At 33.7% G+C, this 17648-nt stretch overlaps 1 protein-coding gene across 1 annotated transcript in view; it reads left to right on the forward strand.

The window, feature by feature from the left end:
• The window catches only part of LOC150104168 (gamma-aminobutyric acid receptor subunit alpha-2-like), a 99826-nt gene extending 88495 nt beyond the window's left edge, over positions 1-11331 (forward strand). The window contains exon 12 of the mRNA XM_090396413.1: positions 10984-11331. Coding sequence (XP_090252539.1) covers positions 10984-11331 — 348 coding nt within the window. The remainder of the gene's footprint in view (positions 1-10983) is intronic.
• The last annotated feature ends 6317 nt before the right edge of the window (positions 11332-17648 follow it).

Here is a 17648-nt window from a genome sequence, read left to right on the forward strand (position 1 = left end):
ACGAATACATTTCTGTTCCCTGTTATGCGTAATAAGGAAAACTGTCGCTAATTTGTGTTACAAGATTTGAATTTCTGCGATAAAAATCCATTTTCATTTTTCAGAAAATAAAATGACAGTCAGTCGTATCTTCAGTTCTAAGAAACCTCATAAAATTAACACAATAATAATAATAATAATAATAATAATAATAATAATAATAATAATAATAATCTCTTAATATTTTTTTATTGATTTCTAGAATACTTAAGCAATTACAATAATCGTCTTTAGTGATATTCCAGCTTGTAATTTTTACAAAACTCAGCACTAAGTGCTGCATATGTGATTCATTTCTACATTGCATTTCAATTAAATTTTGATAATAACACTTTTTTTTGCATCTGTATTTACAACACGTGTTCTTCTAATATTAACAATGAAGACTATACGGAATTTTTGAATAATGGATAATAATAATAATAATAATAATATGATAAGATCTCAGATAAATTACATACATATGATTATTACAGATGATTATTACAGACCTTTTTGCTGGTTTACACATTATGTATAAAATAACAATTTTTTTCCCATAGTACAGAGTATTTACATATTTACAATTAACGCATATTACACTTGATACTCTATACATTATTCTGTACGCAGTTTAAGGCACATTCTTTTTTTTTTCAATATTTTTTTTTCTTTCGATTCAAAATCATATACTTTTTTTTGTATATTCTGTATCTCCATTATTATTATACACCGTACTGACTGTTTTGTTACATAATTTGCAATCTTTGCTTATGAGGATTACGTGTGTATCAATGAGGCGTTTTTATCTCACCTATTTGGAAACTTTTATGAAGAGAGTGGGATTTAGCCTCCACTATTTATATTGTTGTTACTGTTTAGATGGGATGTAGGCATTGGATGCTGGTGATTTGTGATGTATATATTAGTGTTAATGGTATATTAACTTTGTTGGATTATATTCCAGAGTTCGTGCTTTAGTGTTCTGTAGTTGTCTATGTGTTTTAAAATTTCTTGGTAGGTTGTTGAGTTGCGTGTGTATCTGATGTGATCTCACAAAAGAACCGGGTGAGTTGATGAAGGTGTAGGAATGTAAAGAGTTGTTGCAGGTCGTGTTATACGATATGTGTCTCTGTTGTTTCGATTGGTGATGTTGAAGTAATTCCTTGTTAATGTCATGTAGTGTTTCAGGTTTTTAATGCTCAGAATTCTGTGTATTGCTATGTGCTTGTCGGATATTTTGTTGGGTGTAAGGTGTCCAAATCACTGTTGACACAAATTTAATATTTCTAATTTTCTTAGGTGGCTGTTTGATGTGTTTGCATAGAATTCTGTATATTCTGTTTCGGGGAATCGCAGATACCGTGATAGAGGAGTTTTCTTATGTTAGATGGAATAATATCTTTTATCTGGAAGAGTTTCTCTGCGATGATGTGGAGTTTGGTGTAGGTATTCTATATGTTTTGTCCATTTAAGGTGGCAATCTATGTAAAGACCAAGGTATTTTGCATGTGGTACAGGTTTGATTTCGGGACATTGGCAGGTTTTTTTCTGTTGTTAATGCAGCGGTATGTGTGTGTGTATCGATAGTGGTGCGGGGCGTATGATTCTCTGGTTATGTATTATTAACATCTGTGTTTTGGTGCCGTTGATTACAATTGCGTTTTGGTGTTGTGATTTCATTTAGGTCTTGTTGTGCTTTGGAGAGAGCCCGTGTTGATGTCTGTGTGGACTGCTAGTAGTGCGGTGTCATCTGCCTACTGATATATTTGACTTCTTATGGCCAGGTTATGAACATCGTTAATGTATATGTTGAACAGAGTGGATGATAATATGGCGCCTTGAGGGACACCGTGTTTTATTTGTATACCCCGGCTGTGACATGTACCTATTTTTGTTACTTTGTTCTGTTTGAGAGGTAGTTCCTGAACCATGTATGCAGTGTTCCTCTTATACCTATTGAGTATAGTTTGGTGAGTAGTATGTCATGTTCAAGTGTATCAAATGCTTTGGTTAAGTCAAACAGTATAAGGACGATGTACTTGTTTTTGTCGAGAGCTTTGTTTATTGCGTCGGCGATGTTTTCTAATAAAGTGGTGCTTTTTGTTTTCTGAAAGCCGTAGTTTTGTGAGATGATGTTATACTTCTGTAGATAGTACTGTAGTCTGGTGTGTGTTAGTTTTTTTAGAATTTTTGAAATGACTGGTAGGGTAGCTGTTGGTCTCTAGTTTACCATGTTTGTAAATAGGCGTAATTATTGCAGTTTTTAGTTGTTGTGGAATAATGCCAGTGTCGAATATTATGTTCATTAATTTCAAAAGTATTGGATTTATTTGTTCAAAATGTGTTAAAAGGTCTGTGAGTCTTATTTTGTCTGTTCCTGGAGTGGTCTTTGATTTTAGCGCTGTAAGAGGGCTTCTTTCAGTTTCTTTTTTGTTACAGGTAGAGAATAAATAGTTTGTTGTTGACTTTGTGTCGGCAGTTTTTTGTTGATCGTCGGTCTATTGTCTTTCTTGAGTCGTGTGATATTGTTTGTGAAGGCATGATTGAATGAGTCTGCTAGTTCCTCTTGGTTTGTATCCTGACTAAAACGTTTTGCAATAAAATCTTGTGTTGAAGATTTCTTTTTGGAGTTACTAATTCGTTGAGCCCATGTTTCCTAAATGTTGTCGGTATATTCCATGAATTTTTGGAAGTAGTAGTGTATTTTTGCCCTACAAAGTTTTGCTGTTAGGTGATTTCTTGTGTTTTTGTATAATGTTTGTAAATGTGTGTTACTGGGTGACTTTTTTAATTTTTTCCATAGATTTTCGTTTACAGTAACTATTTAGTATATTGCCATTTATCCATGGATTATTGTCTGTTTGTCGCCTCGTTTGTCTAGGCAGTGTCGCTTTTTTGTATAATTCTGTGAACTTTAGTTGGAAATTTTCATGTAATGTTACAGGATTATTTATTTTAAGTAAGCAATTCCAGTCTGTTTTTTTTTAAAAGGTTGTTGGCAATGCTCTTTAATATAATCAAGTTTTGTTGACTTTTGTGGTGATGAGAGAGGGGGGGTAGGTAACGTAATAAAACGAAGTTGAAACAAAGTAGTGATCGGCAAATTTTGAAATTAATTACTGATGATGTATATGTATGGCAGGGTTCATATTGTACTTACTTAGTATATCAAGGTATGTGTTAGTGGTTGAAGAAGTGTGGTCAGGAGTATTTATATTAATGTCTCCTATTAGGATTAGCCTGTGTGTTGTTCGATGCCGCTTAGCCATGCTTCTAACTCATGCAGAAAGCTGAGTGGATTATTATCTGGGAGTCTGTATATTATGTTTATTGTGTATTTGATACTATGTTTGCGCTATTTGTGATTTCCAAAATTAGTGTTTCCGCATGTTCGATGTGAGTTTGTTTTTCTGTCACATTGTATTTTTCTTTGATAAATGCCAGGATACCATCTCCTCTTTTGTTTAGTCTACATAAGTTGTAGGTTTGGTAATTATTAATGTTGTATGGGTAAGTTTCTGTGTCATTTATTGCAACTTCGGTCAGTATTAGCTCATCTGTGTTTGACAAGGTGAAGTTGAGCAGTGTTATCAATGTAAGCCAGTGTTTTTTTATACTTCTTATGTTTGTGTGTATGATAGTGAAGTTGGTGTTGGTGGAAATGTTGTCTGACCATTTCTTCAAAGAGTCAAAGACCTTGAAGTTTATATTGTCTCACTGGATATGTTCGCCTATATTTGAGGTCTCCATTATATAGTTTTTAACTGATTGCTAATCTTGTTCTTAAGGATGTGAAGAGTTAGTGTTTTATATTGGTAGGCTGTGTAGGTCGGATTCTTTTGCAAGTATATAAACTCGAGTGTTTTCATTCTTTCTTATAAATTTCTGTGAATCCTTAGTGCAGAGGAATTTGTAGTTTTTCCTCTGTTTTTGTCTTCCTTGCTTGGTATAAAAGATTTTTAAAGTATGGAGTCCAGTGTTCATATATATAGATTGGTGTTAGGAGTTTCTTGTCATTTAAGATTGATGTTTTCGTTCTTTTTTCTTGCTTGCTTAAAACTTCAAGAATGGAGTCTCTCAGACGTTTGCTGGTATAACGAGCGATGATTAATGGCGGTCTCTCTCTCTCTCTTTGTTGTGGGCCTCTGTTAATAGAGTCGATGTCTGTGGTTGCGACTTGAATGCAAATTTTGCTGCCGATCAGTTGTACTATGTTGCTTAAATTTCTGTTGTTTCTTTTGGTATTCCCTCAATTTGAAGATCGTTTTGTAGCATGTGCTCCATTTGACACTTGAGTGTGTTTACCTCTTTCCACAATTCTTAGTTTTCGCGCTTGAGTGTTTCTTGTATTTCTATCGCTATCGTTAATTTTGTCTTTATTTCTCGCACAGTTCCTAACATTTCTTCAACGGTCATGTTATTTTATCTTTTCTTATGAACTGTATCTTATGTTCATACTCTCGAATTTTTTGTTAATTTGTTCCATGTGTGTATTTAGAAAATCTTTAAACATAAGTTTGAAATAGTCTAAGTTGTCTGTAATTTTATGATTAGGAAAAGACTTACTTTGATGTTCGTCGTTGCTTTTCTTTGGTGTCTGTTCTTTGTTCTTCATTTTCTCACGGCATTGTACACAGCGCCGTGAGTGTTCGAGGCTCCTTTTGCTTTCCACGTGCTTTCTGAGATCCCACAACATTGGAAGTATTGTCTTTGACCACATCCAGAAAAATGAGACCCGTCCCCTTCGTTGCTTAATGGCTTATTGCACTTGTTACAGCTCATTGTGCTTGACCTTAGCTGTCTCGTAGTCCTTTGGACTTTCTGACCTTAACGACTGTAGTGCGACTTTTAAAATGACGACATCCTTGGATCTTTGTTGGTTGGTGACAGCAGTTCACTCTATGACTTTTAGCACAGAAAATTTGGATATTACTTAGCCGATTTTGATTATTTAAACGTCCTTGTCTTCAGAGTGACTAGTGGAATTAAACAGCAGCACTTTCAAATTAAAAATATGAGTTAAAACCACTTCCAACTTATATAAACGGGAGCAGCGATAACATCGTGCATGCATCTGCCTGCCTACATAACGCCTTCCCTAATTTTTTTTTAAATTGTTCTTTCAAATATTTACATATGTACAATGATCATCTATTCAGTATATTATTTTACAAGGTTCAGCACTTTGTGCTATATATAATGAGATTTAAATAGTAATGATAATGTAGTTTTTTTTAAAAAAACGATCACAGTAAAAATTTACAATTATATTGTTCACAGTTACATAAGTTGTATAATATTACATGTTGTAGTTTACTGTGTTTTTTATTTTTCAAGTTTGAAAAGGTGTGATTATACAACAGTATTTACACATATGCAATCAAAATATTATATTTCCTAATTCTCACAAATATACAGTGTAAACTCATGATTTACATTTTTTCGTTTTTTTATTACATTGCATACATTTGTTACAGTTATTACATACATTACGTACATTTGTTTACATTTATACATACATTACATATATTAGTTTACATGTGATACGTACATTACATGCATTTGGTTACATATGATACATCTTGGATGAGAAGTAATTTCTCTGCTTTCATCCTCGAAGCTTATATGTAAGCTTATCTGAGGATGACACCAACAGGTGTCATCCTCAGATGACACCAGTTGGTTATTATTTATTAGTTTTTTTTTTGCTGTGTTGAGGAGCTATGAAATCTATGATTGAGGAGAAATTTGCGCGCGCACACGCACGCACGCACACCCACCCACAATAACTTGTATGTATGCGTTTTTTGTTGGAATGTATTGATGCGTCGCTGAACTGGAAGCCTGAACGAATATATTGTGTTTCATTAAGTTTGTATGGTATTTTGGGTGCGTGTGTCTTGTTCATAGTATGTCCTTAGAGCTCTTTTCGGGCTATTGTAATTTGTAAAGTTTCTGTATTCAAAAGGTAATTTGTTTATCATGTCTGGGATGTAGAAGTTTCGTGTGGGTTTTCCGTAGTCATTATTGTATTTATATGTGGTATAATTAGTTGTCTGAGGTCTTGTTATGCGATATGTGTTTCTGACTGTCCTGTAGGTGGCATCAAAATAATGTTTTAGCAAGGCTGCATAGTGGCAGAAATGTTTTGCTGTCAGTATTCTGTGTTCTGACATTGCAGTGTATATAAAGTCGTTATTTTCTCTTTGTTCCCGAAAGATCAGTTTTATGATCTTGTACTCTAACGAGATTAATCTATTTAGTTTATGGGGTGCACAGAAAGCATACGTTGTTATAGCGTATCTTAGTATATTTTGGAATAGTGCTTTTCATATTAGTGTTTTAGGCGTGTGGAATCTATGTCTTTTAACCTGTAGAGTTTGCCAGTTATTGTTCGGAGTTTACTGTGTAGATGGTTCATGTGGCTATTCCAATTCACATCTGCATCGAAGTAAATTCCAAGGTATCGTATTGTTTCAATCTGAGTGATTATAGTGGTTTCGCTGTTCTGTGTGTTATTTATGTTGAAAAGTGGATGTTGGATGGTTATATATTTGTTATCAACTGGTCGAGTCAGTGGGTTTCTGAATATCATTAATTTTGTCTTTTCTGAGTTTATGTGTATGGAGTTTTTCGTGAGCCAGTCTATGATCAGATTTATATCATGTTGCATATTTGTTTGGGCTATGCTTGAGTTTTTGTGGATGGATATTATTGCTGTATCGTCTGCGTATTGGAATATTTTACCATTGAGTGGTAGCTGATTAATAACATGCGTGTAAATGTTGAATAGAGTTGGGGAGAGGACAGCTCCCTGTGGCACTCCACAGGTTACTGGTAGCTCTCTGCTTCGGTTTGACCCGATACGTGTGATATGCTTTCTATTTTGAAGGTAGTTTTTAAACCACCTATAAAGAGGCCCGTCTATTCCAACATGCCTCAGCTTTTCTAACAAGGTTTGATGTGTGAGTGTATCGAATGCTTTAGTTAGATCAATAAAGACTACCATGGCAATTTTGTTTTTGTCTAAGGCGGTATTAATTACGTTTGTAAAGCCTTCCAAGAGAGATGTTGCCCCCTTAGTTTTCTGAAAACCATATTGTGTTTTGGGGATAATATGAAAGGTCTCTGTATATGCTATGAGTTTCTTCAGTATGATCCGCTCCATAATTTGATTGATAATTGGTAATGTTGCTATGGGTCTGTAATTGCAGATTAAATTTCTTTTTACATGTTTGAATATGGGTGTGATTATGGCGGTCTTAACATACTTAGTATCTCTCCTGTTTAAAATATTTTGTTTATTAATTTTAGTAGGATAGGACCTAAGCTAGTTGCATGTTGATTGATTGATTGATTGATATCCTTAGGTCTTATACCATCAATTCCTGGGCCTTTGTTTGGTTTGATTTGATGTATTGCAGAGAGAAGTTCTGCTTCTTTTATTGTTGGGAACCATAATGTCTGTTTTGATTGTGGTCCAAGTGGAGGATTACGTTTTGTGATTGGGGAATATTTCTGTGCAGTTCTTGGATGGAGTCTGCAAAGTATTGGTTAAAGTCATTTGCTAGTTGTTGTATAGGTTTTGCGTCTTTCATGAAGCTGTGTTTTATGGTTTCGGAGGCGGTGGCGTTAGGAGCACAATCTAGCATCTCGTTGATCAGGTGCCAGGTTTTATTTCATGTTGTTTTGTGAAGAGGTTAATTTGTCTCTGTAGTAGTTTCTTTTTGTATTTCTTATTTGTGTTGTAAGCCGTTATGTAATTAATAATAATAATAATAATGATAATTTTTTTAACATATTATTATTTCTCAGATAAATTACATACATTATATGAAGACAATTATGCATATAATAAATAATATGTTTTTATTATTTTTTAAAAAAAAGTTTTTTTTAAAAAATAATAATAATAAAATTAACTGTTTACAACATATATTATTATAATATTCATAATGATGATTATTACAGATGTTTCTTTGCAATTTTACACTTTATATATATAATATCAATGGATATAATCACTCTATATTGCATAATTTTGTTACAGTTATTACATACATTACATACATTTGATTACATATGATATATTACTTACATTTGTTTACATATGATACATTACTTACATTTGTTTACATATGATACATCTCATCCAAGATGTATCATATGTAACCAAGTTCATGTAATGTACGTATCACATGTAAACCAAAGTATGTAATGTATGTATTATATGTAAACAAATATATGTAATATAAGGAATAATGTAACTAATTTCTCTGCTTTCATCCGCGAAGCTTACATGTCAGCTTATCTGAGGATGACACCAGTTGGTTATTATTTATTGGTTTTTTTTTTTTGTTGTGTTGGGAAGCTACGAGATCTATGATTGAGAAATTCGCGCGCGCGCGCGCACCACACACACACACACACACACACACACACACACACACACACACACACACACACACACACACACACACACACACACACACACACACACACACACACACAATAACTTGGAATGTATTTATGTGTCGATAATAATAATAATAATAATAATAATAATAATAATAATAATAATAATATACTCTTACACAGAGACCACCATTAATTTGTTGATTATATACAAGATAAAAAGCGATTTTCTCAAAAAATATTAATAATTTGATCAAACCTATAATAATTTCCATTTTTGTTAACTGCTTAGATTGTTGCTCTTATAATTGTCCTGCAGTCTTGTGAGTAATACCAGTTATGTTCAATGGAAGAGCTAATATAATATCTGGACATCACACTTCCCTGGTTACACAAAATTTAGTATCTTTTTCTAAATTACTACGTATTAATAAACTTTTAATAGGAAATTAAAATCTGATTCTCGGATACTTTTCATATTTGTTTTATTCTACGCTAAAAATTTTTGATTCTCAATATTTATCAAATTATATTTTAATAAGTGATTTTTTTTTTTTCATAGCAGAAATATTAATTTAGCATCGTAAGTAAAATTCCAAAGACCAGTAGCTATGGAGTACTTATCGTACATATCATTTATAAAGAAAGATTTTTATGTGAGCATCGATTTACGTGACTGTCTTTAAAAGCATTAAAAATTACTTAAGTTAAGGGATATTGCATCCCATATTGTTTCATAGCCGAATAAGAAACTGAAAGAGTTTCATGCCGAATATAGAAACTATATAAAGTTCGGCGAGTCCAAGCGTAAGCAAATTTCTGGACAGTGCAACATCTGACCCATTTGGTAATGCAACACTGAGACAACTCATAGTAAGGGTGGAGCAAGCTCTGATCACTATTCTTGGTATTTACCCATAATGTGAAACCCAGCTCCGAGGAGCTGTATTACTGTTCTACATTATGAGAGAAGGTCACTACCTAGACCGGTTTCAACCTTTATTGAGGTCTCATCAGTGAGTAGGTAGACCGAGTAATACCAAGGTCTACATACTCACTGATGAGACCTCAATAAAGGTTGAAACCGGTCTGGGTAGTAACCTTCTTTCATAATGTAGAACAATAATACAGCTCCTCGGAGCTGGGTTTCACATTATGGGTAAATACCAAGAATAGTGATCAGAGCTTGCTCCACCCTTACTATGAGTTGTCTCAGTGTTGCACTACCAAATGGGTCAATGTTGCACTACCAAATGGGTCAATGTTGCACTGTCCAGGTATTTGCTTACGCTTGGACTCGCCAAACTTTATATAGTTTCTATATTCGGCATTAAACTCTCAGTTTCTTATTCGGCTATGAAACAATATGGGATGCAATATCCCTTAACTTAAATAAGTTCATGTCGCCGAATTGACGCCTTTGGCTCTTCATATATTTAATAATTAAAAATTACTTTCTTAATCAAAACCAAGCACAACCTTTTTACTTTTATATTTTATTATATTATCATAAAAATGCTGTTTGATACTGGAAGAAATTCCTCGATAGTAATAAAAATTATTCCAATTTTTATTACTTAAAGATAAATCCATTTTGCTTATAGTGTAAAATTTTATGAATTGTTTATTATTTTTTCTTATTTATAATTTTGAATTCGCATATATGCTTTCTTCTGATTATGGCAGATTTTTATCGCCTTAATAAAATAAATTAAATGTCTTAAATAAAATAAATTTTATTATGACATTTACTTTGGAAATACTGATGATAGCATGCTGAATTGTGAGACTTGGAGGTTGCAGTCGTAATTATTTCAATGATTATTGAGAGTTCTATAGTTTATTTATAATCTGCAAATTATTATATTGAAAAAATATTAACTATTATGATTCGCTAATGGTAAATTGCTTGAAATGTTTGAACGAAAATTAACAAGTTATCAAATGAAACAAAGTTAAATTCATATATAACGCCTGATATAGTCTAAACATATCCAAAGGCACGAATTCCAAGACCATTACATCACGGATTTCATTGCTTCTCTGGCAGCTATTTTCAATCAATCAATAGATATGATTTTGCTGTCCCCATAATATCGTTTTTATATCCTTTGGTTCGTCACAGATTCATGATTCCATTTCATTGTATATTGCGCGTTATATTGAAATGTTGAAGAAAACGTTTCTCTAAATTTATTGTGTAATAAAGCAACTTGTTTTTCTGTTTTTAGGAACTAGTCTTCGGAGAAATACAATAAAAGTTTTCATTTCGTATGCAGCGCCATCTATCTGTGGCGTAGAAAGATAATTATTTATTAATCAGTACATGTTATTATTAAAATAATTTATCAACAAGAAACAATAATATAAATTCTTTTGTAGTTAACAAATGTTGCGCATTGGATTCAAACCTACAATTAATCTTTTTGTGATAAACAATCTGATTGCATAATAATTAAGTCGAAGTAATCGTAAAAATTTAGATTTTTGTTTTTATTCTGTCTTATTTAATTACGTCTAGTAATTCCTAATGATGTTTTCATCCAGAATGATGAGTGCACCCCTAATAACCAGTTACACAAGAAAGAAGACGAAAATCAAATGCGTCCTTCAAATTCTTATCCACTTACTCAAGAAGACACGAGAACTCTTAAGCCAAGAGATTTAAGGAACAACTCAGTGGTTCTTAATTCTTCTCCAGCACCTGCCAACAGAAAACAGAAACGCCATTCCGTATTCAACAGACGCAAGAAGAAGAAAGAAAGAAAACGGTCGGTCCAAGTACAGCTCAACAGTGTTAGCCGAATTGATAAGAGTTCTCGGATAGTTTTTCCTGTAATTTTTGTATTGATGAACTTCATCTATTGGTACACTTATCTAGAAAAGGACAGGTGAAATATAATAAACTTTCAACTGACAGACGATCATTATTTATATATACCTATATTTCTGTTCAATCCCTCGCTAAACTATCCAAGATTTTTATCGTAGTTATTAATTCGAAGAATTATTGGTTATAGTTTGGATCATGTGACCTTCATGATTTAAAAACGAAAAGATGACAAACATGGCACCACTTGGATTTTCTGTGATCCTCTCTGATCTGGCTTTCATAATGCTTCGCAACATGTTCCCAACATGACAGCAATTGAAATATTAAGTTGGTCGCGCTATTGTTTTCTCTTTGTGAAACTGCATCAATATGGAGGACTTTCGTCTGCGAAGACACTGTAGTGGATTTTTCATTTAACGCATCTCTTTACAACTGCGTTCTACCAATCTGATTTGTGTAGCTTGCAAGATATTGTATATATGTAAATAAACATAATTATTTACTTAATTGTTTGGTTTCCTTCTAATACACACTACAAACTAATTGTGAATGTTCAATTAGTCATCTCGTTTGCTAGGTTCTCTGTTGCAGTTTCGTATCTTTTAGAGAGCAGCCAGCTGACGACAGAGACACATAGAATTATTAATAGCTATAAAAATTTTTGTAACACTTTTACACTGGAAGGAGTCATCTGTTGAGGCGATCAAAATAACATGAACCATGCCAAGGACGAATCGATATAAGTGTATAGAGATGCTCATGAAAAGACAGAAACTATTTCATCCTAGGTAACTTGTTATTATTCGTTAGTTATAAAGGAAGTTGTATATGGTTACATTCTTTTGGAGACTAAATGATCGTTTTACGATTTCTCTTCGAAATACTGTATATCATAAAAACAAAAACTTTAGAAATTGAAGAGAGCCTTTTTAATTATTAGCATACTTAAAAATAGAACAAAATATATTCAATTAGTAACATGCATATCATTTTTATTACATATGGTCACTTGTGCAGGTTCAGTGACTCATCGAAGGAGAGCCACGGAAGGTTTGACTTTTAACTTTTTCTAGAGAAAAGTCCTAAAAAGGATAAAAAAATACTAAATACCTAGAACCAAAATAAACAGACTATAAAAGTGGACATTAAAATTGTATAAAATAGCAGTATAACCTAGAATAAAAACCCAATAAGACATGTCCACCAGTACCTAGTATCTCTTTGTCAGTGTAGAGGTCGGGCATTTTGTAACCGAAAAAAAAATCAAAAAATTTCCAGTACATTTCTTATGTTTCCGGCCGAAGAAACCAGATTCTAGTGTTAAAAGTCTTCTTAGTTTATTAGATATGAAATAATACTATTCTGAAATAACCACATACAGACTAGTTCTGTCCCTGATCCCAAAATAGGGCAGGAATTGCCGTAAAATGTATGGAATTAATATGCCTATATTCTTTTCATATGGTTCAAATTTCAAATTCTGTTTCTAAGTATGAGTATCTTAGAAATGGAAGTGAAAACGTAAGTGGATTGAAGATTAAGACGTGCCATGAGTGTCTCATGTTTCCTAGGCTCCAAAAGAAGTTAACAGCCTATGAACTGCTCTCTCTCTCTCTCTCTCTCTCTCTCTCTCTCTCTCTCTCTCTCTCTCTCTCTCTCTCTCTCGTGCTTCCGTTATATTTCTTATGTTTATGGCTCGAAGCAACATGGGTAATATGTTAGTTTTTAGTACTTTTGCTTTCCCTTTGAAAAACAATAACTACATTTGAATGGAGCTAGTTTTTTTCTAGACAAACTGTTGAGTGATCAGCACTGTGCTCACAAGACAGAGAATTCCTAGGTACTGTTAAAAACGTCAGCATTATTGAACTATTTAAAAGAATAATAGAATCAAATTTTCCAAAAAAAAAAAAAAAAACTTTTTTTCTGGATTCGCGCTCGCGAAAACTACAGACTGCACTGAACTGTATCAATATGTGAAGAAAATGTAGATGAAATCGAAATCCTGAAAGATTCCTATGACGTTCTTAACATACGTCTACATCCGCTTTCAGATTATCAGCAGAACACCTTCCGATGAGTGAAAATCGTCGTTTTTTTTTTTCTTTTTGTAAAAATGATTCTAAAACTATAGAAGAAAAGAATAGTTAGAAAGCAGCACGCGCCGAAACCTCCCCCCATCCCTTACACACAGGAAGGTTCTAAAAATATGTTTATTAATAACGATGTGACTTATACATAGATATCTTCATGTATAAGTCACATAGATATCTTCAATCTCAGATCACATGCAAGGAACCAAACCAGCTTTCTCTAAGATACAAAATAGTAATCTTTGCTTTAAAGTAGCAAATGATTTTTCGAGAATCACTAGCACAAGGTTGAATGGGAATTCTTTATTTGTTACGAGGCAGATTACACCATCGAGCAGAAAGAGATTGAGCTCCTTCGATATGAATGGAATCCCAATACTCTTGAATATAAAAGGGAGGAAAAAAGTCATCTAACTGCTGACAAAGTCAACAGGTACGTTCCAGCAGATAAAAACGTATTAAATATGCAAACTGACAATAATAATTATCAATTGTCATTGACTGAATTAATAATGCCAGTTATTAATGTAAAATATGTTATTTATTAAAGTTAATAAATGCGATGATGCTTAATTTTTTAATTTTAATATATACATTTTATGTTAATTGCTAAAGCATTAGAGCATTTATTATTATTATTATTATTAGTAGTAGTAGTAGTAGTAGTAGTAGTAGTAGTAGTGGTAGTAGTAATATGTGACACCTCCAAAGAGTCTAAGAACTCCCTGAACGAGGATACTTCACTCTACACAACTCAACGTCTTTTAACGATGGGATGCGAGTTTTTTAACTAAAGGACTGCAAAGATCTCTTACTTAATCCTTTATCTACACAACAGACCAGTATCCGTTATCTATATGTAATGTCCTCTACTGCCATTTAGAGTATTTTTTGCCTGTAAATTCCATACCTGCTCTGTCCGATTTTTTTGCATGAGGGATGAACAAGCCGAGTCTCCTAAAGAAAACCCTGGTACTTCCGTATGAATATTGTTACGTTAAGTAGTTTAATTATTATTCAAATTGTCTATTGTACTTATTTACATGAATAAACTTATTGCTTGTGAAGTTATACCAAACTCAATTAAGCGCTTATGTAGTTTCAACTAGTTCACTTTTTCTGCATTTATATGATTGTATAAATGTATATAAAGTGTGGATCTGTTTTAGATGCGAGTCTTTTAACTAAAGGACTCCAAAGATCTCTTCCAATGCTACTCCCACAAAATACCGTTATTTTATCCAGAATATGGCATTCGATCTAAATCAGCTGCTTCCAAAATCTATACTTTATTAGAATCTTAATGGCACTTCACAGTTATAATCGGGACTACATACGACACTTTTAAAAAGTTTCTAAATAAACACATGATAGTAGCTTCCCTTAACGGTATATCACCGCATTTGTGTCTGCGCGGTTAGCCTAGTGGCTATGCGCTTCGCAAGCATATGCCTGGGGAAGGAGTGTCCTAGGTTCGATTCCCGTTGACTACGTGAGGAGTTTAAGGATCTTCCTCAGCCATAGCCAAGTTAGCCGGTTTTGGGCGTGGACAGCAGGTTTTTTCTCCTAGTTTATCTGGGGTTTTTCATCCCACAAGTAGGCAAACCGGCACCGTGAACACACGGATCTACAGCCATAGATGAGGAGGTTCAACTCGCCCCAATAGGAACGGGGGAGAAAAGGGAGGAAACTCCATATGAATAAATAAATAAACCGCATTTGTTACGAATGAACACTATCATCTTGTTAAAATACTCCAATAAGTGGTAACAGAGACCGGGAACGTGGTTTGAGATACAAAGAATCATTAAAAAGAACTCATTAAAAGTAGAATCCTTTCGACTGCAAGGACGGATTTTTCTGTTATCAAAACTTTGACAAGCCTATTCTAAATGCTTCTTTATCGCATTTTGTGATGTTTTGCAATCATTTAAACTAAGAGTTTCAGAGGGGGAGGAGAACCATCCTGGAGAATCAGGCTAAGAAGGTACTAAAGAAATGTTGTCCTTTGATGCGAATTTTGAAAACTTGAGGCATGATACATTATCGTGGTACAAAAACACAGAACATTAATTATATGTAAGATCTTTTATGAAAGAATAGCTGTCAATAGCATTTATTTCATTGCAGTACGATTTCTTCATGGTTTAGCCATGAGAATAAAATATAATGTAAAAGGACCTCCATATTCAGGAGAGCGATGATCGGTACTGCTTTGGAAAACCAATGAAACTAGCATCTTATATTCGCTGTTATTTCGAATGTCGTCTTAATTCTTTTACATTTCTGTGACCGTCTTATCAAGTCCTCAGAAAATCTTAATGCCGATTATGTCCCTTCAGCACATTCATTTCATAATGCGAATGGTGGAGAAGGAAATTATGTTTGAGATCCGCTCGGTCACAATTTGAGCAAAGCTGTCCACTGTGTCCTGTATAAGACGATGTGAAAAGAAATTGACATATAACCTGCATCTCGTGGTTGCAGCTTCGACATTGATCTAAAGTACTAAATAAATAAATGATAATAATAAAAATTGGTGAAGCCAATATATATATATATATATATATATATGTTTTATTGATAACGTTTGTCATGCTTTTGAGTCATTTTTTCAAACTAATAAATCAGCGTTCAGCTGGTGTTCTCCTTTAAATTCAGAAAACACTCTAGGTTTGCTTTATATCGAATGGTTTGGTTAGATCAGATTTGCTTCCTTTAAAAAAAAGGAAATAAAATGACAAAAACACACACATTGTGCCCTTTTCATAACAAAGAATGACACCAGGTTAGATTGTGACTATTTTTCTTAGCTAAAGTAAACAATCTGAACAACTTTACGAAACATAGTTTGCCGGGAAAGAGGTCTGTTGTCAGCGTATAACGCAAAATTGTTTCCTAGGGAGAACACTAAAGGAAAACATATTTCACTCCTCTCTCTCTCTCTCTCTCTCTCTCTCTCTCTCTCTCTCTCTCTCTCTCTCTCTCTCTCTCTCCCTCTCTCTCTCTCTCTCTCTCTCTCTCTCTCTCTCTCTCTCCCTCTCCCTCTCTCTCTCTCTCTCTCTCTCTCTCTCTCTCACTCTGTGTGTGTGTGTGTGTGTGTGTGTGTGTGTCTCTAGATTTGTGGGAAAGATTAAAATACATCGCATCGCTTCTAGGAACCAAAACCAAGGAAATACGAAAGCATTTGCTGTGGATGAGCGATTTAGTCTATTTATCTTTCTTGCTGATGTGTAGGAGTAAAATGTTTACGATCCTGCCAGTGCGACACGCGGACGTATATAGTAACAACTTCCCTTAAATAGATTGTGGGAAAAAAACGATAGATGAATTAGTAAAATGTTTTAGACGTTAAGAAATTGCAAATGTTTGGTTTCCAAAATATAAATACACCTTCATAATTATATCATATAAGAATATTAACTAATCAGCAGCATGAATGTTTCCGATTTTTTGGTTAAAAAGTATGATTAGTATAGGAATTAAAACAATTCCTTGATTTCTCAGTCTACAAGAGGATCTATCAAAACGTGCTTTATCCGATTGTTGTACGATAATTTCTTTTTTTTATTCTGATACTAAAATCGAGATTAATACTAATTAATGGAGCATATTAATGAAAACTAGAGATCTGTAAGCTGTTCACCTGTGTCATGCAGACTGCAGACAAGAGTATAAAAAAGACCATGCAAGTAGATTGTTATGTTTATACACGAATACTAAGTCTCAGAAACAAAGGGATACAGTTTGTTGCCTTGCCTTACTTCAAAGTCACTGCCATATGAAATATGGCAGTGACATTGAAGCCATCTGGTGCGAGGTGCAATCTAAAAAGACTTGAATGACGCAATATCAGAAAGTGTCCAGAGAGTTCGAAGAATAAATAGAGTAGGAATCAAATGGATGTGTAATCTTATTAAGTACGAGGTTCGTAAGAAATGGATGAGGTGGAAGGAATGTGTGCATAAAGATGATGTCCGGTATGAAAATTATAAGAAGCAGGCTAGAACAGTCACAACTGTTGTACGGAAAGCAAAGTCTGAGCATGAAAACAAACTGGTTCTGGAAGATAAAGACAACGCACAAGAATTCTCTCGATATGCTGAAATTAAAAGAACGAAGGAAAATGAAAGAATAACTCTTCTGAAATCGGATGATGTGAAGGTGGTAGATGCAGAAGTGGTTGTTCAGTTAATACGTGCCCATTTTGCTAAAAGCTACCGACTTGGTGTATGCATTGCTGAGTTCACTACTACCTCTTTACTGAATGGAGACACTCAAGTGTA

Source organism: Typopeltis vanoorti, chromosome 8, assembly GCF_054136105.1.
Source record: "Typopeltis vanoorti isolate ZY-2024b chromosome 8, IOZ_Tvanoo_1.0, whole genome shotgun sequence".
NCBI classification, from domain to species: domain Eukaryota; kingdom Metazoa; phylum Arthropoda; class Arachnida; order Uropygi; family Thelyphonidae; genus Typopeltis; species Typopeltis vanoorti.